This window comes from Pelophylax lessonae (assembly GCF_965119305.1).
Source record: "Pelophylax lessonae genome assembly, chromosome: 5".
Lineage (NCBI taxonomy): Eukaryota > Metazoa > Chordata > Amphibia > Anura > Ranidae > Pelophylax > Pelophylax lessonae.
Genome location: NC_138772.1, coordinates 475,683,082 through 475,702,804, shown reverse-complemented (window position 1 = coordinate 475,702,804; position 19,723 = coordinate 475,683,082). Strand labels below are relative to the sequence as shown.

At 43.0% G+C, this 19,723-nt stretch overlaps 1 protein-coding gene across 1 annotated transcript in view; it reads left to right on the top strand.

The window, feature by feature from the left end:
* VIRMA (vir like m6A methyltransferase associated) overlaps positions 1-19,723 on the top strand; it is an 80,421-nt gene that overhangs the window by 18,923 nt on the left and 41,775 nt on the right. Inside the window, exons 7-10 of the mRNA XM_082258093.1 lie at positions 3,325-3,588; positions 5,713-6,865; positions 12,103-12,594; positions 14,077-14,231. Of these exons, the coding sequence (XP_082114219.1) occupies positions 3,325-3,588; positions 5,713-6,865; positions 12,103-12,594; positions 14,077-14,231 (2,064 nt within the window). The remainder of the gene's footprint in view (positions 1-3,324; positions 3,589-5,712; positions 6,866-12,102; positions 12,595-14,076; positions 14,232-19,723) is intronic.

Genomic DNA, 19,723 nt, shown 5'->3' with positions numbered 1-19,723 from the left:
GAGCCAAAGCCAGCTGCTTCCTCCCCCTCTCCAGCCCAGTGCTCCAGTGAATGCTGGAGAAGCAGAGCAGAGAGCGGTGACTGAGAATTGAGCAATCAGCAGTCATGTAATCGTTCAGTTCTCTGTCTTAGAGCTGATATGGGACAGCTGCAGCATCCCACCAATGCTGCATGATGGAGGTGATTATTTGTGTGTGTGTTTTTTAAATTCCACACTTCTCCTTTTTAGATATATATAACCACTAAAATTAGGGGTTACCTATAGCGCTTGCTATTTGCAAATACTGTGGTACTTTCAAATTATTTTAAATACAAAGACTTTTTAAACCAATAAATATATAAAGAATATAATAAATATAAAGTGCATCAAGTAAATGCGCAAAATGATGCGGTGATGATAAAAACTTTGAAGTGCATACAATAAAACAATTAGATTAATGTGCATAAGGGTAATAAATCGTATGAAGTGCTAGTGTTCCGTTGGTGCTTTATAGTCCGTTTAAATATAAGGTGACTTTTGTGATCACAGTTCAAAAGAATTGTCTTTGTGACAAAATAGAAATAAGGTGCAAGTGCTCAATGCAGGTCTGTGATATGTGAATGGCGCTGATCTCTCTCCACCCTGTGAAGGTAGTAGATAGGTCACTCACCGAATGTAGTTTGTCATAGATGCCATACAGCAGTAAGACCAAAAAAACGCTTGATTGGCCACCAGGGCCAGGATAGATACCCACTCCTGGTACGGTCCTCTCCTTCCTGGTGTATGGCAGGTCCCACCTTCTCTTTCCTCACCACGTCAGGCCAAGACAAGGGTATAGAAAAGAAGCTCCAGATGGCGCCTTACGTTTTTTAAAAGCTTTATTTTCCTTCAATAGGTAGCAGATAAAAACAGTACATAGAAACATCCAGTGAACTGTCATGAATGGAGCCGAGAGTGGAGAGCGTTATTGTCCAACTTGCGTTCCACTCGCTCCCGAGACGCCATGACGTGCATTCCAGCTAACGTGTTTCGTCACTACGTTTGACGTCTTCAGAGGTCAGGGGGTTGGGGGTTATATTTAAACGGACTATAAAGCACCAACGGAACACTAGCACTTCATATGATTTATTACCCTTATGCACATTAATCAAATTATTTTACTGTATGCACTTCAAAGTTTTGATCATCACCGCATAATTTTGCACATTTTACTTGATGCACTTTATATTTATTATATTCTTTATAAATGTATTGGCTTAACAAGTTTTTGTATTAATTTAAAATAATTTGAAAGTAGCACAGTATTTGCAAATAGCAAGCGCTATAGGTAACCCCTAATGTTAGTGGTTATACATATCTATTCATTGCCCTGTCCTGTAGGAGCTGCTTATCACCTTAATATTTATTATCTATTCATGGTCCAATTGGCGCGGGGGATATACCACAAGTATATATTTTCTGACACTTCTCCTATTTAACTATGAACAAAAGCACCTAAACACAGTGGTTATCCCGGCCACTGGCTCCACATTGCTCAGCATTGCTTCCCAGAGCATTCAGTTGGGAAGCATAAACTGAGCATGTCCCATGATCCCATTCTTTGGACTACATTTTCCATCCTCTTTATTGACATGCTGTGTTCTAGCCCTGGCCTGAGGAGCCGCAGCTGTGCTGTTACATTGGAGGACAGGGCTTGCATTTCTAGGCTTCAGCTTGGGGTGTGTGTGTGTGTGTGTGTGTACAGGAAGTGTATGGACTGATAGCTTTAGTCCAAACCAAGATTGTTCACATAAGGGTGGTGGCTCCATAGAACTCTGCAAGGAAATGGAGCCACACTAAAACCAGAAATAAAAGTGTGAATTTTAAGAGGCATAATACAAAGCAATAACAGGCTTGATTAGGAAGGCATGCTTCAAACCTAGTAAGCGTTAATGTTAGTAGCACTATATGCAGAGCTTGACAAATTTGCTTTGAATCTAGGAGCCAGCTAAAAAAGGAGCCAGTTTGTGCGTGGCGATATGTAACTTGCATCCAAATCGACGTTTTCATGCGTAGGCGCCCCTAACGCATGCATTCATGTTCGTACTTGCATATATGTGCATGTCTCCCCTGTGCCTCCTCTGAATGTATTGCCGTGCAGATAGCACTGCATTACATTCCTTCCCAGCCATGCTATCCGAGAAACCGGTTAGCAGGGATTCGTGAGTGACGTCACACACATCGCTTCCAGGTCAGGAACAAGATGGGGGGGGGGGGTGTAACAGACATGTGTCTGCTCTCCCCCTCCCCTCTGCCCTGCTGCACCCGCTATGCCAGTCCCGAGCCCGCAGATGGGCAAGCAGAGCCCGAGATGCATAGTGGGGGGCGCGCAGTACTTTACACAATACAGCAGAAGGCATGTAGACCATCCCCAGTACGACACAGGCCCAAGGTAGAAAGGAAACGTCATGGCCACCATAGGCATGTGCTGGGCAGTGGTTTAATAGGTAAGGACTGCGCAGCAAGGTGGAGGTAATGGTAGATCCAGTGACTGGGGCATTCTCATGCCACCTTAGTCTGTGGCTGTGACAGGACAGGGAGATAGCGATAATGCAAGGACTGGAGACAGAACACTGTTTACCTTTTTGGGGGGAAAAGGGTGTGTAAAAGGAACTGAAGACGTTCCAGCCTGAAAGGGTGCCAGATTAAGCTCACAATATCTTCAACTGCAACCCAGCTGCCAAACTGGAAATTAGATGTCGGCGGTGGGGGCGGGCAAGGGGAGCCCTCCGCGCCGTCAGTGATTGCTTGTCGCAGCCTCGCCCAACAGAGTGGGGCGCTGCTTTTCTGGCAAATGTAAGCCTTGTAAGGGAATTGCCCACAGTTAAGATAGTGAGTGCTGTATCTTGTTCCAGCAGTCCGCATAGCCGCGGCCTAAATTACCAGCCAGCCTGTCCTCTTAGTCCATGCACCTGCATTGGGTGACCAAATCCAGGCAAGAGCCCTGCTGTAGTGTAGCCCAGGTGACAGGACGCTTCGTTCTTTGAGTCCTGACTTAACCACTTCCTGCAAACAGCTTTCAGGAGATACCAGTCGATCCTTCCGTGGCTCTGCCCGGGTCTCCCATCCCATCGGGAGACCCGAGCAACCGGCTGTTTGGAGTCCCTGACGAAGTCGGATTCAGCTTTGATCGGGTCTCTGATCATGTAACCCGGAAGCAACTTCTCTTCCGGTTTACTCGGCTGGCAAAGGCGCTGATTTAAATGTTAGTATTCAAAAATGACGAGTAATTGGTTCAATCTTTTCTGCTTTCTGTATTTTCTACAGGCTTCCATATAACGGTCTCTTGTTTCTCTTTGACTTTAGGTGGTGAAAAAGAAGATGAGCGAGAACCAAGGGAAGGTTACTTTGAGCCCATATCTCCTGACAGAGTGTCTATCCACCCTGATGGTGCTTACTCTGATGAAGTGGATGAAGATCCTCCGGATGATGGGGAGGATGATGAGGAGGAGGAAGAAGATGAGGATGATATCAATGCTGAAGATGATGAAGATGAGGATGATGTTCAAACGGAGGACAGCCTTGCTGATGAAGAGGAGGACGAAGAGGAAGATGAGGAGGAAATTGAAGGTGCTACTTATTTTTTCAGTTTTGTTCTGCACCACTCTATTTATGTGCCGCTGCCTTTAATAGCTTGTACACGCCAGGTCTGTTTATCCACGCAGGATCATCGCAATGACAGCTAATAATGTGCCCTGCTCTCATCATGCATTCATTTTTACAAAGTGCGATGCGGATCTTCATATGTCGATACACATACACACACACATATATATATATATATATATATATATATATATATATGTGTATATATGTGTGTGTGTGTGTGTGTATATATATATATATATATATATATATATATATATATATATATATATATATATAATGTATATGTATGTTCAATGAAGTGTGTGTAGGTGTTTTTTTTTTTTTTTTTTTTTAGTCGTTGAATGTAAAAAAAAAAATTAAGTGAACTGTGCAGTGTTTTAACAATGCACCACACTGCTTCTTTGCAACCTGCATCGGCAAAGCATAAATGGGCCCCAGGATTTTCTTACTGCATTACCTGTCTTAGAAATTAACAAGTGATTGGTAATTATGTCAGGAGTCATAAAGAATTTAAATCCAGCTTGGGTGCAGTTGAGAGTAGACCCAACTTCGTTTTTTTTTTTTTTTTTTTTCAATAACAGTGAAAAACACCTCCACTTCATAATCAACAGTCCTTGTCTGTGACATCTTAAGCCAGAATTAAAAAATAAACCTTGAGATACATAAAAGGAACACGTTCTTTCTAATCCATGCATATGTTTTTTTTAATTCAGTCATTGCCATTTTACTAGTTCTCCCTCTTTCTTTTTCTTCTTTCTTTCTTTTTCTTCTTTCTTTCTTTCTTTCTTTCTTTCTTTCTTGTAATCTTAGAATGCACTTATCGGTGATGGTAAACATTTTTCTACCTATGAGGTGTCAAAAACCTGGTGTTAAAAGATGAAAAAAAAATATCAATCACCAGTTACATTCAAACCTGCTATAAAAGGGTGAATGACCAGTAATACTGAGAGAGGTCACACTGCTGACCTTAGGACGTATACTCCTATGGATCCTTTGAGATTTTAAAATATCATTATCAATGTCATGTGAGTGCAGCAGCTTTTGCTTAGCTGAGAAAAAGGAATTAAGGGAGTTTTTTTTTTTTCTCTGTGAAATTGTGCTAAATGTTCAGTTTTCACTGATTTGGTTTTTACATTTCTACTATTTCTATTTTCAATATAGACAGATAAAAAAATAAGTACAGAGTTTTGCAAAAGAAATGTTACAAAATCTAACCTCTTTCCAAAGTTTAAAATATGCAGTATATGACATAAACTGCATTGTATAACCATTCCACTAAACAGCTAATGTTATTGGTTGGTTTTACATGTTTCTTGGAATTGCTCTTTTTTAGAAAAGCCTGTACTGGAAGAATTTTGTAGGCTGCCATTGCTTGACATGAAAACTAGTTGCTGGGCTGTTATGTTGCTCTAAGGCAGGGATATGCAAACTGTGGCCCTCCAGATGTTGCAGAACTACAAGTCCCATGAGGCATAGCAAGACGCAGAGGCATGATGGGACTTGTAGTTTTGCAACAGCTGGAGGGCCACAGTTTGCATATCCCTGCTCTAAGGCATCAGTACTTTCTGAGCACCTGACAAGCACACACATGTGATAGTTATATTCCTACTACTTCTGGGTCAATGACTTTGAAAAGAAACCTGCGAGGCAGCCAGGTAACTTGTTCTTTGAGAAGGAAAAGTGACACCATACACATTTCTTTCAATGCAGGTTTTATTGAAGTCCGAGTTTAGAAATAGTTCCCTAAAGAAAGAAATTTGTGTTTTTATGTTTTTACTGGTTGCCACCAGTAGGTAGTGCGGCAGGTGAAATCTGGAAATTACATTTCCAACGGAAGGAAAAACCCTGATGCTAAAAGAGAATGGAACCTCTACTGAAAAAAATCTAGGTTGCCATTGTCTAACTTGAAAATGCTGGTTGCCTCTCTTTGGCTTCAGTGCTTGGAATGACTGACCTTGAACAAGCATGCACATAACACATATCTGGTATATGTATTTTTAAATAATACTCCAAATGTGTCGAGGTAGATAGTGCTTGCTTTTTTTGTATTTTGACCTGTTCCTGACCGGAGTTCTTTTTTTCCAGGAGATGACGTTTATGAGCAGATCTCCAGCGATGAAGATGGAATTGCTGACTTTGAAAGGGAATCGTTTAAATTTCCGAGTTTTGATATAGATTACACTCCTGAAGACTTGGCATCGGTGCCCACAATGACTTATGATCCTTATGATCGTGATTTAGGCCCTCTCCTGTACTTCAACTGCCCATACAGAACTGCTTTTGAGAATGAAGTCACCAGGCTGCGTGATCAGGACCTTGATAAAGAAACCTCTGGGTCTAATGAGACCTCTGTAAAGCTACTGGAATTATTGGATCTGTATCAGGATGATAGGGGGGCAAAGTGGGTTACAGCACTTGAAGAAGTACCCAGCCTCATAGTGAAAGGATTGAGCTTTCTGCAGCTTAAAGAACCAGGACGGGACCATCTCAGCCAGTTAGTTGATTGGGCAATGCAAGCCTTGGATTTGCAGCTGGCTCTGCAGCAGCCGATAGCCTTGAATGTCCGACAGCTGAAAGCTGGCACAAAGTTGGTGTCCTCCCTGGCAGAATGTGGAACTCGGGCTGTAGAGTCTCTAATAAAAGCTGATGTGATTGACAAGTTGTATGAATTGCTGTTTGCAGAACATGTGTCCTCTTCTCTTAAATTAAATGCTTTTAAATCCCTGGACAGTGTCATCAGTACAACTGAAGGCATGTATGCATTTTTAAGGAACCATTCAGATATGCAAGTGAAAAGCGGTTACCAAAGACTATTGGAGTTGATCCTTTTGGACCAGACCGTTAGGGTTTTTACAGCATGCTCTGCTGTGCTACAGAAATGTCACTTTTTTGAACTTCTCTCTGATGTCAAGAGAACAGCGGACCAGTTATCTGACACCACACCAGCACCTCCTTCAAATGCTAGAGCACCTCATCAGCAGACAGCCTCTGCTGCAGAGAGACCAAACCGTGACTATGACAATGAAGCCGAAGTTCCTATGGATATGGACCATCTCTTGGAATCTACCAGTGTTAGTGAAGGAGAATTGGAGAGATTGATGGGAATTCTAAATGAGATTTTTCATGTGTTAGAAACAGCACCACACACCATGATCCAGCCTCCTGTAAAGTCCTTCCCAACAACTGCCAGAATCACTGGACCTCTTGAAAGGGATGACCCTTATCCTGTCATATTTCGGTAAGGTGGAGTTTTAACATCACCACACTGTTTGATGTAATCTCATTGTGCAGTGTTTAACCATGTTATTCCCAGAGAAGCAACTTTCAGCTGGGATTGTAGGCAGGCAAAACCATTTGTGTTTTATAGAGCACAACTACATATTTAGCTTACTAATCAAAAATTGTTTACAAAAATCAATATGATCTGTATTATTCTACCCCCCAATACAACTGTTTGCCCATTACTAAGTAACACCTGCAGCATGATGTGTAATGTTAAAGCAGAGTTCCATCCTGGGACATTTTTTTTAAAATAAAAATACCCCTGGGACAGTCAGGGCTAGTGCATTCCACAATGGCTAGCCTCTGATCTGTCCCGGGTTGCACTTACCTGCAAGAAGAAATACTTATCTTGAAAATGTATTGTCCAGCGCTGCCATCTCAGGTGTGGGCAGCTTGAAGCCAGCGCGATCCTCTTCTGTGTCCTCTTCCGTCTTCTTCGGTCCCACGATGCACTGCACCGGCCCCGCCGTCACTTCCGGTGCGACAGCTTCATCCCTGCACAGCTTCTGGGCATGCCCAGAAGCTTTTTAGCAAGGTATGACGGCGCCTGCACCGGAACGGACGTCGGGGCCGGTGCAGGCGCATTGATTCCTGGCAGCGATGACGTTCAGCTCCCTGGAATCATTGCAAAGCCAGGAAGTGACGAATCGCCGTGGCCGCCGAGGGGAGGAAGAGGAAGTAAGGTAAGTATATTTTCTTCTAAACTAGGTAGGTAAAAAAAAAAAAAAAAATTGCGATTATCCATTTGTTTTTTCAGGTGACCCGGAGCAAGAAGATGGAGGTAAGTATAATTTTAGGGTGGAACTCCACTTTAAGAAATAAGCTGAAAGTCCTTTTTGATCCAGGATTTGCTTGCTGTAGTTTAAAGTTGTGCTGGTGGCTCCTTGTATCCTGAAATTAATTGTGGGTTTCCCATTATGACTAATTTGGCTGACAAGAGGATCTTCCAATCTCTGTCTGGCATTTGAAATAACCATCGACTTTTATGGGTCTTTTTGCTTGTGTTCCCTAGTGTGCAGAATTTTTTGTGGCATCTTTGTATATATATTTTTCTTAAAACGGTAGTTAAAGCGGAGTTCCACCCAAAAGTGGAACTTCCGCTTTAAATAGTCCCAACCCCCTGACATGCCACATTTGGCATGTCATTTTTTTGGGAGGGGAGCAGGTACCTAGTTTTGACATGTACCCGCTCCCACTTCCGCTCGTAGCGCCGCGGCACCCTGAGCGGAAGTTCTGCTCTCTCCCTCCCTGCAATCTTCTGGGACATGTCAGAGGTCCCAGAAGATTGTCAGCCAATCACGACGCATAGCGCAACTCGCGCATGCGCAGTGCGTATCCGGCTGTGAAGCCGCAAACTGTCACAGCCGGGTGCCCACATCAGTGATGCCGGTGCCGCGGAGCAGAGAGGGAGAAGAAGGCGCATCGCTGGACCGTGGGATAGGTGAGTGGGCGGTTAGGCTGGAACTCCGCTTTAAGTCACTTTTGTAAAGAAAAAAAAAAATTGTCCCTCTGCATAATGTTCTTGTATGCACCATACATTTTGACAGACATACCTGTAAAGCGTATCCCTCTCACCGCTGACAGGGCCTCCATCTTCACCTGGTCTTCTTTCCAGGTTTGCGTGCTTCGCCTGTTTGAATGGCTGGACCACGGTGTCGTCACTTCCGTGCATGGACAAAATAGTCACGATCGCGGCACAGCACTCTGAAGGGACTACACACTCTTGAGTGCGCCATCCTTTCAGAGGGCATTGTGCATGTGCTAGTGACGTCACCGGCTGCCACAAATGTGAATATGTCCTAGCTGTGCACGTTTAGGAGATATTCACTATACCTACAGGTAAAAGTAAATAAAGTCAGGCGTTGACACTCAACCTCTCAAAACAAATCCAACATAAAACCTAAATATGTACTACACATTATTCCATAAGTCAATTGATATACAAGTAGTGAATATTAAAAGTCCATATGAAAATGTGAATATCCATTTTAAATCCTCCAACCACCGTGTCTTCAGACTATAAAGTGTTTAGAACTCCTTCAGTTAGCGCTCCACCAAAGTGTGTACAAAAAGCACACTTCCCAACCATACATGTTGTATACGCCTTGGATGTTTAAGGGTATCACCCTATATTGCTCCTCAAATCCGTTGTGGTGTTCCACATATACACTGTCATATACAATTGCACCAATCACTGGCCCTCCGGATCTCCTTCTCTCATTCCCAACCACCGGGGCCCAGAAGAAAAGTGTAATACAGTAAAACCTTGGATTGCGAGTAACTTGGTCTGCAAGTGTTTTACAAGGCGAGCAAAATTTTCTTCTACATTTAAACTTGATAAAAGAGCAAGGTCTTGCAATACTAGTAGGGTCACGTCCCATTTTTAGTCAATGAGAGCTGTCTTAATTAGCACTACTGAAGTCTCTCCGACTTTAGAAAAGTTTCCTGTACTACTTCAAGGCGACTTCTATCCAACTTGTGTCCATAGACTTTAAGGAGGGTGTGTGGGGGGGGGGGGGGGGGGGAAGCTTATACTCAAATGAGCTTGAAAAAGCTCAATAAAAACGAGCACAAGAGCACAAAAAAGCACAAGCTTCTTCCAACCTATAATAAAAGCTCAAATGCCTGTAAAAGCAGCTTTTTTTTTTTTTTTGAACCGCAGTATGCATGAGCCCTAAGTCAGATCCTCATCTTAACTGATGTGATTTGGACCTGATATTACAAGAAGATAACCCAGACATTCCCTGAAGTTGCCTTAAATTCACATTGCTTTAATCTTTTTATGGACTATAGACTGAAGGCCTTATGAATAAATGGATGTGGAACAAATTATCTGAGTTTCCATTATTTCTTAAGGTGAAATTTGCTTGAATATACGAGTGCTTTGGGTTTCAAGCATGTTTCTGGAACATATTATGCTCGCAATCCAAGGTTTTACTGTATTCTAAGATAGTGATATACACTACAGTAGTTTATTAAAAATATAGGAAATATGAAAAGCGATTTTGCAATTCCATTATATGGTGCTATTGTCAGCGCCAACATATACAGCCTAGTTTTTGTCCTGCAGGCCGCTTGGTCTGAACCGGCATGCGTTCCACCAACCATTAATTCTAATCCAAACTCAACAGGAAGTGACGTCAACGATGGCGGATACGCAGACTAAAAGCATTTCGCATACCAGTGTCATCAGGCGAGCTTCACACTATCTTAGAATATTCAATTTTTCCTCTGGGTCCCGGTGGTTGGGAATGAAAGAAGGAGATCCGGAGGGCCAGTGGTTGGTGCAATTGTAAATGGCAGTGTATATGTGGATCATCACAACTGTGATTTGAGGAACAATATCAGGTGATTCTCTTAAACATCCAAAGTGTATATAACATGTATGGTTGGTAAGTGTGCATTTTGTACACACTGTTGTGGAGAACTAACTGAAGGAGTTCTAAGCACTTTATAATCTGAAGACACGGTGGTTGGAGGATTTAAAAAGGATATTCACATTTTTTTTATATTGACTTTTGATATTCACTATTTGTATATAAATTGACTTTTATGGATTCATGTACATATTTGTGTTTGATGTTGGATTTGTTTTGAGAGGTTGAGGTTGTGTGTCAGCGCCTGACTTTTTTTTTTTAAATTTACTTTTATTTGGTGGTAGGTGTCCCACTTAAAGGGGCAGCTGCACATGTTAAAACAATTTAGGTTGGCGATATACTTTACACAATTTTTTTTATACATATCTAGAGCCTTATTATAGGCTTACCTGTAGGTACAAGTTAAAAAGTGGACCTTTCCTTATAATAATTACTATTGCTTTAAGACTGTTTTGGAAATGCCCTATTTATGCCTAGTGACAAAGGTAAGTCTGTATATTCGCATCTTCACCCCTTCCTATAGTTGAAATTTTTTGTAAAATCCTCCACCTAACCGGCACCTCTTTGCTATTGCTGTAGTTTTTTTAGTGAGCCTTTTTAATGAATAATTCTTCAGTCTTTTTCCAAGCCGGTTAGTCTACTGGAAAGCAGATAGGGAAACCTTTTTAATGGGTCCTCTATTAATTTATTGATGTGACTTTTTGAATCTCTCAATTTAAGCCAGTGATAAAGGTAACTTAACTTCTTCCTGACCACGCTATAGCCAAAAGATGGCTACAGCGTGTTCATCCAGATCTGGGAAGACAAACTCCCAGAACGCCCCCCCCACGTGCCCACTGAGGCACGCATGCTTTGTGATCGCTGTGCCCTTTAGACACAGCTGATAACTGATTGGGGTAAAGAGCCAATCACAGTGGCCCTTTACCAGGTGATTAGCTGTGTCCAATCCAATCAAAATGAAAACACATTTGCCAGTTATGGGCATTCCTTTCCTCGTGGGGTATCCTAGCGTGAGGAGAGGAGCGCCGGTAACTGCCAAGTGTAACGGGACATTTACACTGATGATCGGGGCACTGATCATCAGTGTCCTGATACTCAGTGCAGTGCCCATCAGTTCCTCCTCATTAGTGCCAGATATCAGTGCAGGAGAAAAATTACTTGGTTGCAAAATTTTATAAATGAAATAAGAAACAATTAATTTTTTTTTTTTTTCTTTCAAGTTTTGGTCTTTTTTTATATTTAGCAAAAAATAAACCCAGTAGTGGTTTATTAACACCAAAAGAAAACTTGATCTCTTTTTAAAAAACATGATAAAAATGTTGTTTGGGTCAGTGAATGACTGTGATTGTCATTTAAATTGTGAAAATTTACATGGGCAGGAAGGGGGTAAAAGTGCCCAGAAGACAAGTGGTTCAATTGTGAGCCTGTTTTTAACTATTTTTCACCACCCTCCAACCCATGCTTACTTTATCCTGTGTAGGTATAAAGCACATTCACAGGTGCTTTCTTCCCAATGCTCCACAGTGTTTACAGGCTTGGTGTACTCTCCTTGTTCTCTCCAGCCTATGTTTGTAGAACTGGGATGGTATGAGGGTGGGAGGCAGGTACTTGGATCTAAAAGAAAATGTGCACTTCGGCGGAAAATCAGCCTATCACTGTAGAAGAGGGGGACTGAGATTTTGGTTTCGACCCGGTTCACAGACCTGTGTTGAGACCCTGCTCAAGTTTTACATAAAATGTGCTTTTGATTTGGTGGTTCGTCCTTTTTTTTTTTTTTTTTTTTTAATGAAATATTTATTTTGTATTCTTGTTCCAGGTTCCTGCACAGTCACCAGTTTTTGGAATCTGCAACAGTGCTTCTGTCTCTTCCAGGGACAAGCTCTAACCCTGGGATTGTTCAGGCTATAAGAGAGATATTACGGTTTATGGCACAGTCGCAGAAGGGCCTCCTGTTTCTGTTGTTTGAGAATGAAGCAACAAACTTGATTGCCAGGGCCCTCTGCCAGGTGTCCGAGCAAGATCAGGAGGACAATCTGCAGACGGAGGGGAACAGCGAAGACTCATGTTCCTTGTGGCTCCTGCATGCTGCCCAGGCTTTGCAGTACATCTCTGAACTCTTCCACCATTTCCAACATTGTACAGGAGCAGAGGAAGCCGACCACGCTAATTTGCTGGGGATCCTTCACAACCTTTACTTAATAAGCTTCAACCCTGTCGGCAGGTCTGCTGTGGCGCATGTTTTTAGCCTGGACAAGAATCTACAATGTCTCATAACTTTAATGGAGTTCTGCTCAAAGGAAGCACTTGGGTAATCTATTTTCCCTTTATTCAGTTCTCATTTAGGTGGTCATCTACAAGGACAAAACATGGAACTAAACATGTTTTTCTGTATATGTAGCATTACTAGGTATAAAACTTTGAAGTGTTCAGATCCAACCTTCAATTTTTTTTTTTATTTTTTTGTTTTCTATCCAGTTATTTGAAATCTACTAATTTCTGTCAGTGATCTGTACAAAATAGAGCCCTAAGGCTTACAGAACAGCATGGACACTGGATTTCTTCTAACCTGATTTTAGCTTCCAGCCATGCACAGTTCTGCTCGCTGCATGCCGGAAATTCTTGAAAGGAACCCGAAAAGACAGCCAAATGTTGAGGGGAAATGCTGTACCTGTGGCTTAAAAGAGAAACATATTACCAGTCCCTGCACATATCCTGGAGATTAGTTCTCAAGCTGGGGAACCTTGTAGTATGGCCAGTGGTGAAACACATAAGAAGCGTGGCAGCTCTCTTAACCCTCCATGGGATATGAGGCAGAGAAACTAAGCCGAAAACAAAAGAATCAGAGCGCACACCGCCCTAGTGTAACACCATTTAATGAAAATAATAGAAGCCATAAAAACAGGTACTCACAAACATATATAGTGTCATGCATGGAAATTATAGCCAACCACCTCAGATGACTCAGGGTGACTCAATGTGGTGCGCCTGCGCACAGTTCAGCCGCCGCCGCACACTCTCCAAGAGCCGGATGCTGTAGCCGACAATGCGGTTACGCAGAGGGGAGATCCCCGATCAGAACATGACATTCATGGGGTTGCTAGCAAGTCATCTGAGGCGGTTGGCTTAGCCGAACGTTACCTACTCATCAGTGCGGGACGAACAGCTGAGCCGCCGAGGCAAGGAGGAGAGTACCCTGTACACATCAGATCGGGGGATATAATTTCCATGCATGACACTATATATGTACCTGTTTTTATGGCTTCTATTATTTTCATTAAATGGTGTTAAACTAGGGCGGTGTGCGCTCTGTTTCTTTTGTTTTCTGCTTAGTGTACCTGTGGCTTTGCTTCCAATTAGATTCCTTTTAGTTCAGCTTTATATGAAATTGGAGGGTTATCCACTTTGTCAAGAAGATATTATCCTTTGTGTGATAGGAGTGGGACATGGTTTAGTGTCATGCTGGGTCAATCTCGGTGGTTTGGGTAGGTTCCATTAAATGCAAGTAAGGGCAGATAATGCATTTTTTGCATTATATCCACTAATGGATTCACTTACATATATGTGTATATAAAGAACTCTGTATGATTAATGACATTGACAGTCTGCAAATATCCAGGAAAGACTTGTGACTGATTGAATTGGTAATTTTCTTCTTGGGGAGTCGGCCTATGCCTTGCTTTGCCAGAAAGTCAGCCTTGTGTGGAGCAGCTCTTTTTAGTACAAATACCTGTAATATTAACACATCACATACTGAATTGTAATTGTTACAACATGTGAATATTATTTTTAGTGATGCAAAATCGAAGAAATCTGTGGCGTATAACTATGCCTGTCTGCTTGTGTTGCTGGTGGTGCAAACATCAAATGATGTTCAGATGTTGGAGGATCACTCTGCATCTCTGCTCAAATTGTGTAAGGCAGATGAGAACAATGCCAAGCTGCAAGGTAAGTGCTGCTTAATTTGCTTCAGTTAGTGCTTTGGGTTTCTTTTTGATGTTGTGCAATTCTCCTGAGAAATGCTGTATACGTTCCAGAAAATGGATCCATTGCATGCTTGGATTTCAGGAATTGCATCTCTCTCCCATTTTATTAGGCAAGGAGGAAAAGTAGCTATCGGCTCATTAATATATTTCCAGAAAAAAAATTGCATGTGGTAAAATAATCCGATAACACAACACCTAATTTCTCTTTAGTTCATTGACGGACACGGCTCCTAAATCTTAACCATTGGGTTGTACTGCCCCTTCAGGAGTAGGAAACTAGGCAGAAAAAAGCTTGACTACTCCTATGGGCAGTCCCAGGGGGTATTCACCCACTCTCAGCTATATGCACTCAGTTTTTTTTTTTGCCTACTCAGGAGTAAGGACCTAGTTCTTTCCTGGGATCTCTGGTCCTGGCAATTTTTTCTTTTTTGAATGGAATTTTTTTCCTCTTTTTTTTTTTTTTTTTGATTTTTGTTCCTGTGATCTACAATCAAGTACTGGACTGGGCGACAAACTGGATAATCTAGATCCTTAGAGTCCCTCTAGTCCGGCCAACGAGCGCGTGCAAACCGCAGCTATGCGCTAGGTTGGCAGTGACATGGCCCCACTGGACGGGGGCCGGCCTGCGAGTTAAACGTCTCGCGAGGGCACATACGAACTGGCTTCGGCCTGAGTTCCAGCGTTTCCTCCTGGCCGACAGCACCCACATTACGATGAAGCAGTGCCCACCCTGTTCCTAGTGCGGTAAGTAGCTGTCCCCCCCCCTCTACCCCTGGAAGGTTTTGGGGTGGACGTGAGCCCCTCCCTGGGGCAGTGGGACCCTCGGGTTCTCCCCCCCAGCCCCTCAAATTTCGGTGATCACTGTGGGTATTTCGGCCTCTCCCTACCTAAGTGAGGTTACGAGCTGGCTGTTTGGCATTTACTCCTAAGGGTGACTGGATGAAGTTGCTGCTGCCTGGGTTTTTCTGGTGCGCAACAAGGGGTTGTGCAGGGTTCCCTTCCATCCTGGGGGTTGGTGACTAGGGCAGGGATGTCCTCTCGGGTTCCTGCGGTGGTTGTTGGGCTGGGGGAGCGGATAGTTTACCATCTATGGGTACACGCCTCACGCGGCTGAATTCAGCCAAAAATCTAGGCCGCGAATTTGCGGCCTACTCATTGCAAACTTTGTGAGGCGGCCCCAGTGACCCGCTCCCCCTGGGTGATCCGCTGGGGCTCGCTTCCAAGTGGCTGGGAGGCGCTGTGGGGCCCCCTTAATTTGTGAATGACAGCCTTGCCGCCATTGTGTGGGGCACCTGCCCCTTTTAGCACTGCGGGACCATCAGGGTACCCTGCCTACGTGTCTCGGTGGGCACTCCCTTTTTAAAGAAGCTATTTCCTATTTTGGCCTTTATGGAGGGTGACCCCCCCCCCCCCCCTTTTAATCAGGGAGAGATTAAAAGAAAAATAGGCCCATAGTGCATTATGCCTTAAAATCAAACAACTTTATTGAAAGCTCATAGTGCATTATGCCTTAAAAGGCAAGGTGGGTGCATACCCTATAAGCTTTGAATAAAGTTGTTTGATTTTAAGGCATAATGCACTATGGGCCTATTTTTTTTTTTAATCTCTGCCTGACCCATGAGGTATAAGAACCACCTATCCGCTGTGTATTATACCATTGATAGTTTTGGAGTTTGGAGAGTTTTATAAGGCTGCACTTTTCCCCATTAAGATCCTCATCTGAGCGGGTCTTAGCGGTCCCATAACTGATTGCTACTGTACCCCCGCCATCCTCTGGTAAGAGTCAGTGTGTGGTGGCTGGGATTTCACTTTCGCTGTGTACTGATTCACTTTGTGGTGACTACAGGATTAACACTCTATCATACTTCCTGTGTTAATTGATGCTCACCATTCTATTGCATTTTTGTGATATAATTATGGACTTTGTGTCATCGTATGTCCACAGGATGTTTAGCTTTTTGTAAAATTATCGCTGCTCCATGTATTTTATTTCTATTCTATTAAGGGTCAGTTTCCTCCTTTCCCTGTCAAGGCGCATTCTACACGTGCGCTTAGTGCCTCCTGGGCCTTCCGCCATCAGGCGTCGGTGGTGTAGGTTTGCAAGGCGGGCACCTGGTCGTCTATGCAAACTTTCACAAAATTTTATAAAATTTATGTGCTGGCATCTGCGGATGCTGCTTTTGGCTGCAAGGTTTAGCAGGCAGCTATTTGAGAGGACTTGGTCCTCTTTGAGGGTGTATTTTCAGGTGGGCTTCAGTTGTTCCTGGTTGAGCTCCATGTTACCTGGTTGGCTTTTTTCCAACCCCTCATGTTTTAAACTGCTTTGGGACGTCTCCATGGTCAAGAAGATTCTGGAGCTGTGTCCGTAAATGAACAAAAGAGAAAATTGGATTTTTGTCTTACCATAAAATCCTTTTCTCTGATGTTCATTGACGGACACATAACCCACCCCTCTATTGTAGGGGCAGCATAACCCAATGGTCAAGAAGATTCTGGAGCTGTGTCCGTCAATGAACATCAGCGAAAAGATTTTATGGCAAGGCAAAAATGTTTTTTTTTTTGACTTGCCGTATAATCCATTTCTCTGATGTTCGTAGATGGACACAGCACCCACCCCTCTGTTGAGTTGGCTTTCTTCTGACATTGCTTGTTACAGCAGAGAGAGGGAGTATACCCCCTGGGACTGCCCATAGGCGTAGTCGAGCTTTTTCCTGCCTAGTGTCCTACTCCTGTAGGGATCAGTATAACCCAATGGTTAAGAAGAATCAGGAGCTGTGTCCGTTAATGAACATCAGAGAAATTAATTTTACAGTAAGTCAACAATCCCATTTTGCTAGCTGTGAAAAATGGAAGTCATGTTACATTTCCTGTTCTGTCTACTAGGCAGGAAAGCCTAAGGGGGGGCACAAGGGTTTAAATATAAGTGCTATCCAAAATGTACACAGCCTGGCTGATGGATGACACAGCGCTGCAGCTCTTTCAGAATAAGTGATCTGCAATGTAGGTCCTGACATCACTGATCGCTCATTCAAAAATGGTGAAAGCTTGTACAGAGCTCTGTGATCCATCGGCTGGGCTGTATGTGTACAAGCCGCCCTGATAGACACACAGAGAGCCACAGTGCTGAGGGATCTGTCCCTGTTCTGAATGAATGGTCAGTGCAAATTGCTCATTCAGAATATCACCCAAAGCTCAAATCTGTGTAATGCATCTGCAGCCGCTTGTTTGCGCACACACTTAGAGCAAAAGCTCTGAATGATGTTTTACTAATATAAACGAGCAAGCAGCGCTTATTGATTGATCAGAATAGTGACATTTCACTCTGCTTAGAGGGAGGATGGGGCTCTTTGCTGGATGTGCCTCCGTCCGAATGCATATAATTTGGGCATCAAAAGGGGGTAGAGCTACAGCCAGCATCTAGGGGTGTTTAAAGCCTGGTACACTGTTTCTTTTTTTTTTTTTTTTTATTCAACCTAGCGGGCTGAATGAAAAAAAAACTGAAGAGCTCTGGGGGAAGCGCTGCACTAATAATCCAATGTTAGTACAGCGATCTCCTTTGCTGTTGTGTTCTGACATGAGGACGGCTGATCGGGTGCCGATCGGCAGACATTTTTCAGTCATACACCTTCTACAGAAGCTCGCAGAACGGCCAACTTTTTCTCAGATTGGCTGGCGTACACACTGACAAAATGTCAGCCGGTTTCTTTTAATCCGGCCGATGCCACCAGATATTTTGGTCTATGTGTACGGCCTTATAGGAGCAAGACCACTGATCAAAACTGGACCAAGTTCTATATTAATTATACAGGATTTATTTAGCTCTGACAGTTTATGCAGTTCTTTGCAACTTGAAGGTAGACAGTACAACTACAATACACTTTAATACAGTAGGAATCAGAGGGCCCTGCTCCTTACAGCTTACAATCTATATGCAATTGCCCTCTTCGGTAGTTTTAAATACATTCTACAACATTGTTTTTCTTTAAGGTTTCTTGGGTCCTGGTTGTGCATCAGTGTGCAGCAGAAACCTATATATAGCATGGGCTCTTTTTCTAGTGGTGCACTATTGTTCCATATGTCATGGGGGGGAGCGAAGATCAAGGAAGAACTTGAGTCAAAATTGCTCTAACATCAATGTAGAAAGGGGGGAGAACCTGGACACCTATTGATATTGAATCTATTCCTTTTGATAATTTTGTACAATTAAAAAAAAAAATATTAATTGACCCTTGAGGAACATAAAGTCTATAACATTCAGGTTGTACATCTGTCTTTTAAAGGATTGAACACCGGCAAAAAAAAAAAATAGTCTGTTAGAATAAACCCCATTTTTGTACCAGCTTGTCTCAGTTTTTCGATAATGTCCTAAGACAATGGACGTCTCTTCTACAGCTGTTGTGTTAAGATTACTTTTTTTTTTTTTTTTTCTTCAATTTAAGATTTTGCATTTCATACACTATTGGAGCTTTGCCTTTTTCAGTTTTAGCTTTCTTGCATGGTAGTCCTCAGCCTGGGAGTACTGATTTTTAGACCTCACTGGGCTGGACATGCAAGGGTAGCCTGCGTGTGACCTTTTGGCCGCTGTGCCCCACATAGGACACTTTCCAGACTTTGCTATGGTAAGCGCTTTCGAAGTCCAGAGTCGTTGGCATTGCCTTAGCTTTTGCCCTGTCTCTGAAAACTCTTTAAATAGGCTGGTCGGCCCAGCAGCGGAATCTGCATCAATTATATGGGTCACCGAATGCCTTTAATCCCCGTTCCTAGTGGTTTTACTATGGAAGGGGCTACACTGCAGGACGGACTATTCTGTCTCAAGGAAGCTTCTCCTACTTGCAAATGGCCACATGCAACTTTGTATTACATTCCTGATATCCCCCTGTATTGACTTCGGCCACCTCTGCTTGTCTGGCCCTCAACTGCTACCAGCTGTCTGGAATTCATGAATACCTGAGGCATTGCCTCATACCCTGTGGCTAAAACATGTCTGATTCTAGACTTGTGGAGGACCGTACTGCTGTACTGGATCCCCCCCCCCAACTCAGATTCTGCTGCTCGTAGATCTGGAGCAGTGCTGTCTGTGACTCCAGCCTGGAATTAGACTTTCTCCTAATCTTGTGTTCTGTCCTCTGTGTCAAAATTGCTATTATGTTTCATATACATGGGCAGTTTGGCCTTTACATTGGTTTTCTGACACGAGAGGCACATATGCAGAGTACAGCCTGCTGCCAGCATCCTTTCAAAATAAATGACAGCAGACTGGTTTAAAGTTATTTTTTCTTGGACCTGGTAGTATTTGCTCTGTTGACCACCCTTCACTTGGACCACATACCCCTCAGTTGGATTGCTTTTGGACATCCGGAAGGTTAAATACTACTAGTGTTCCTCAATGGATGAGAAAGCGAACAGGATCTCTGTTCTTGGGGTAAAAAAAAACTTTTTTTCTTTCGTTGATGG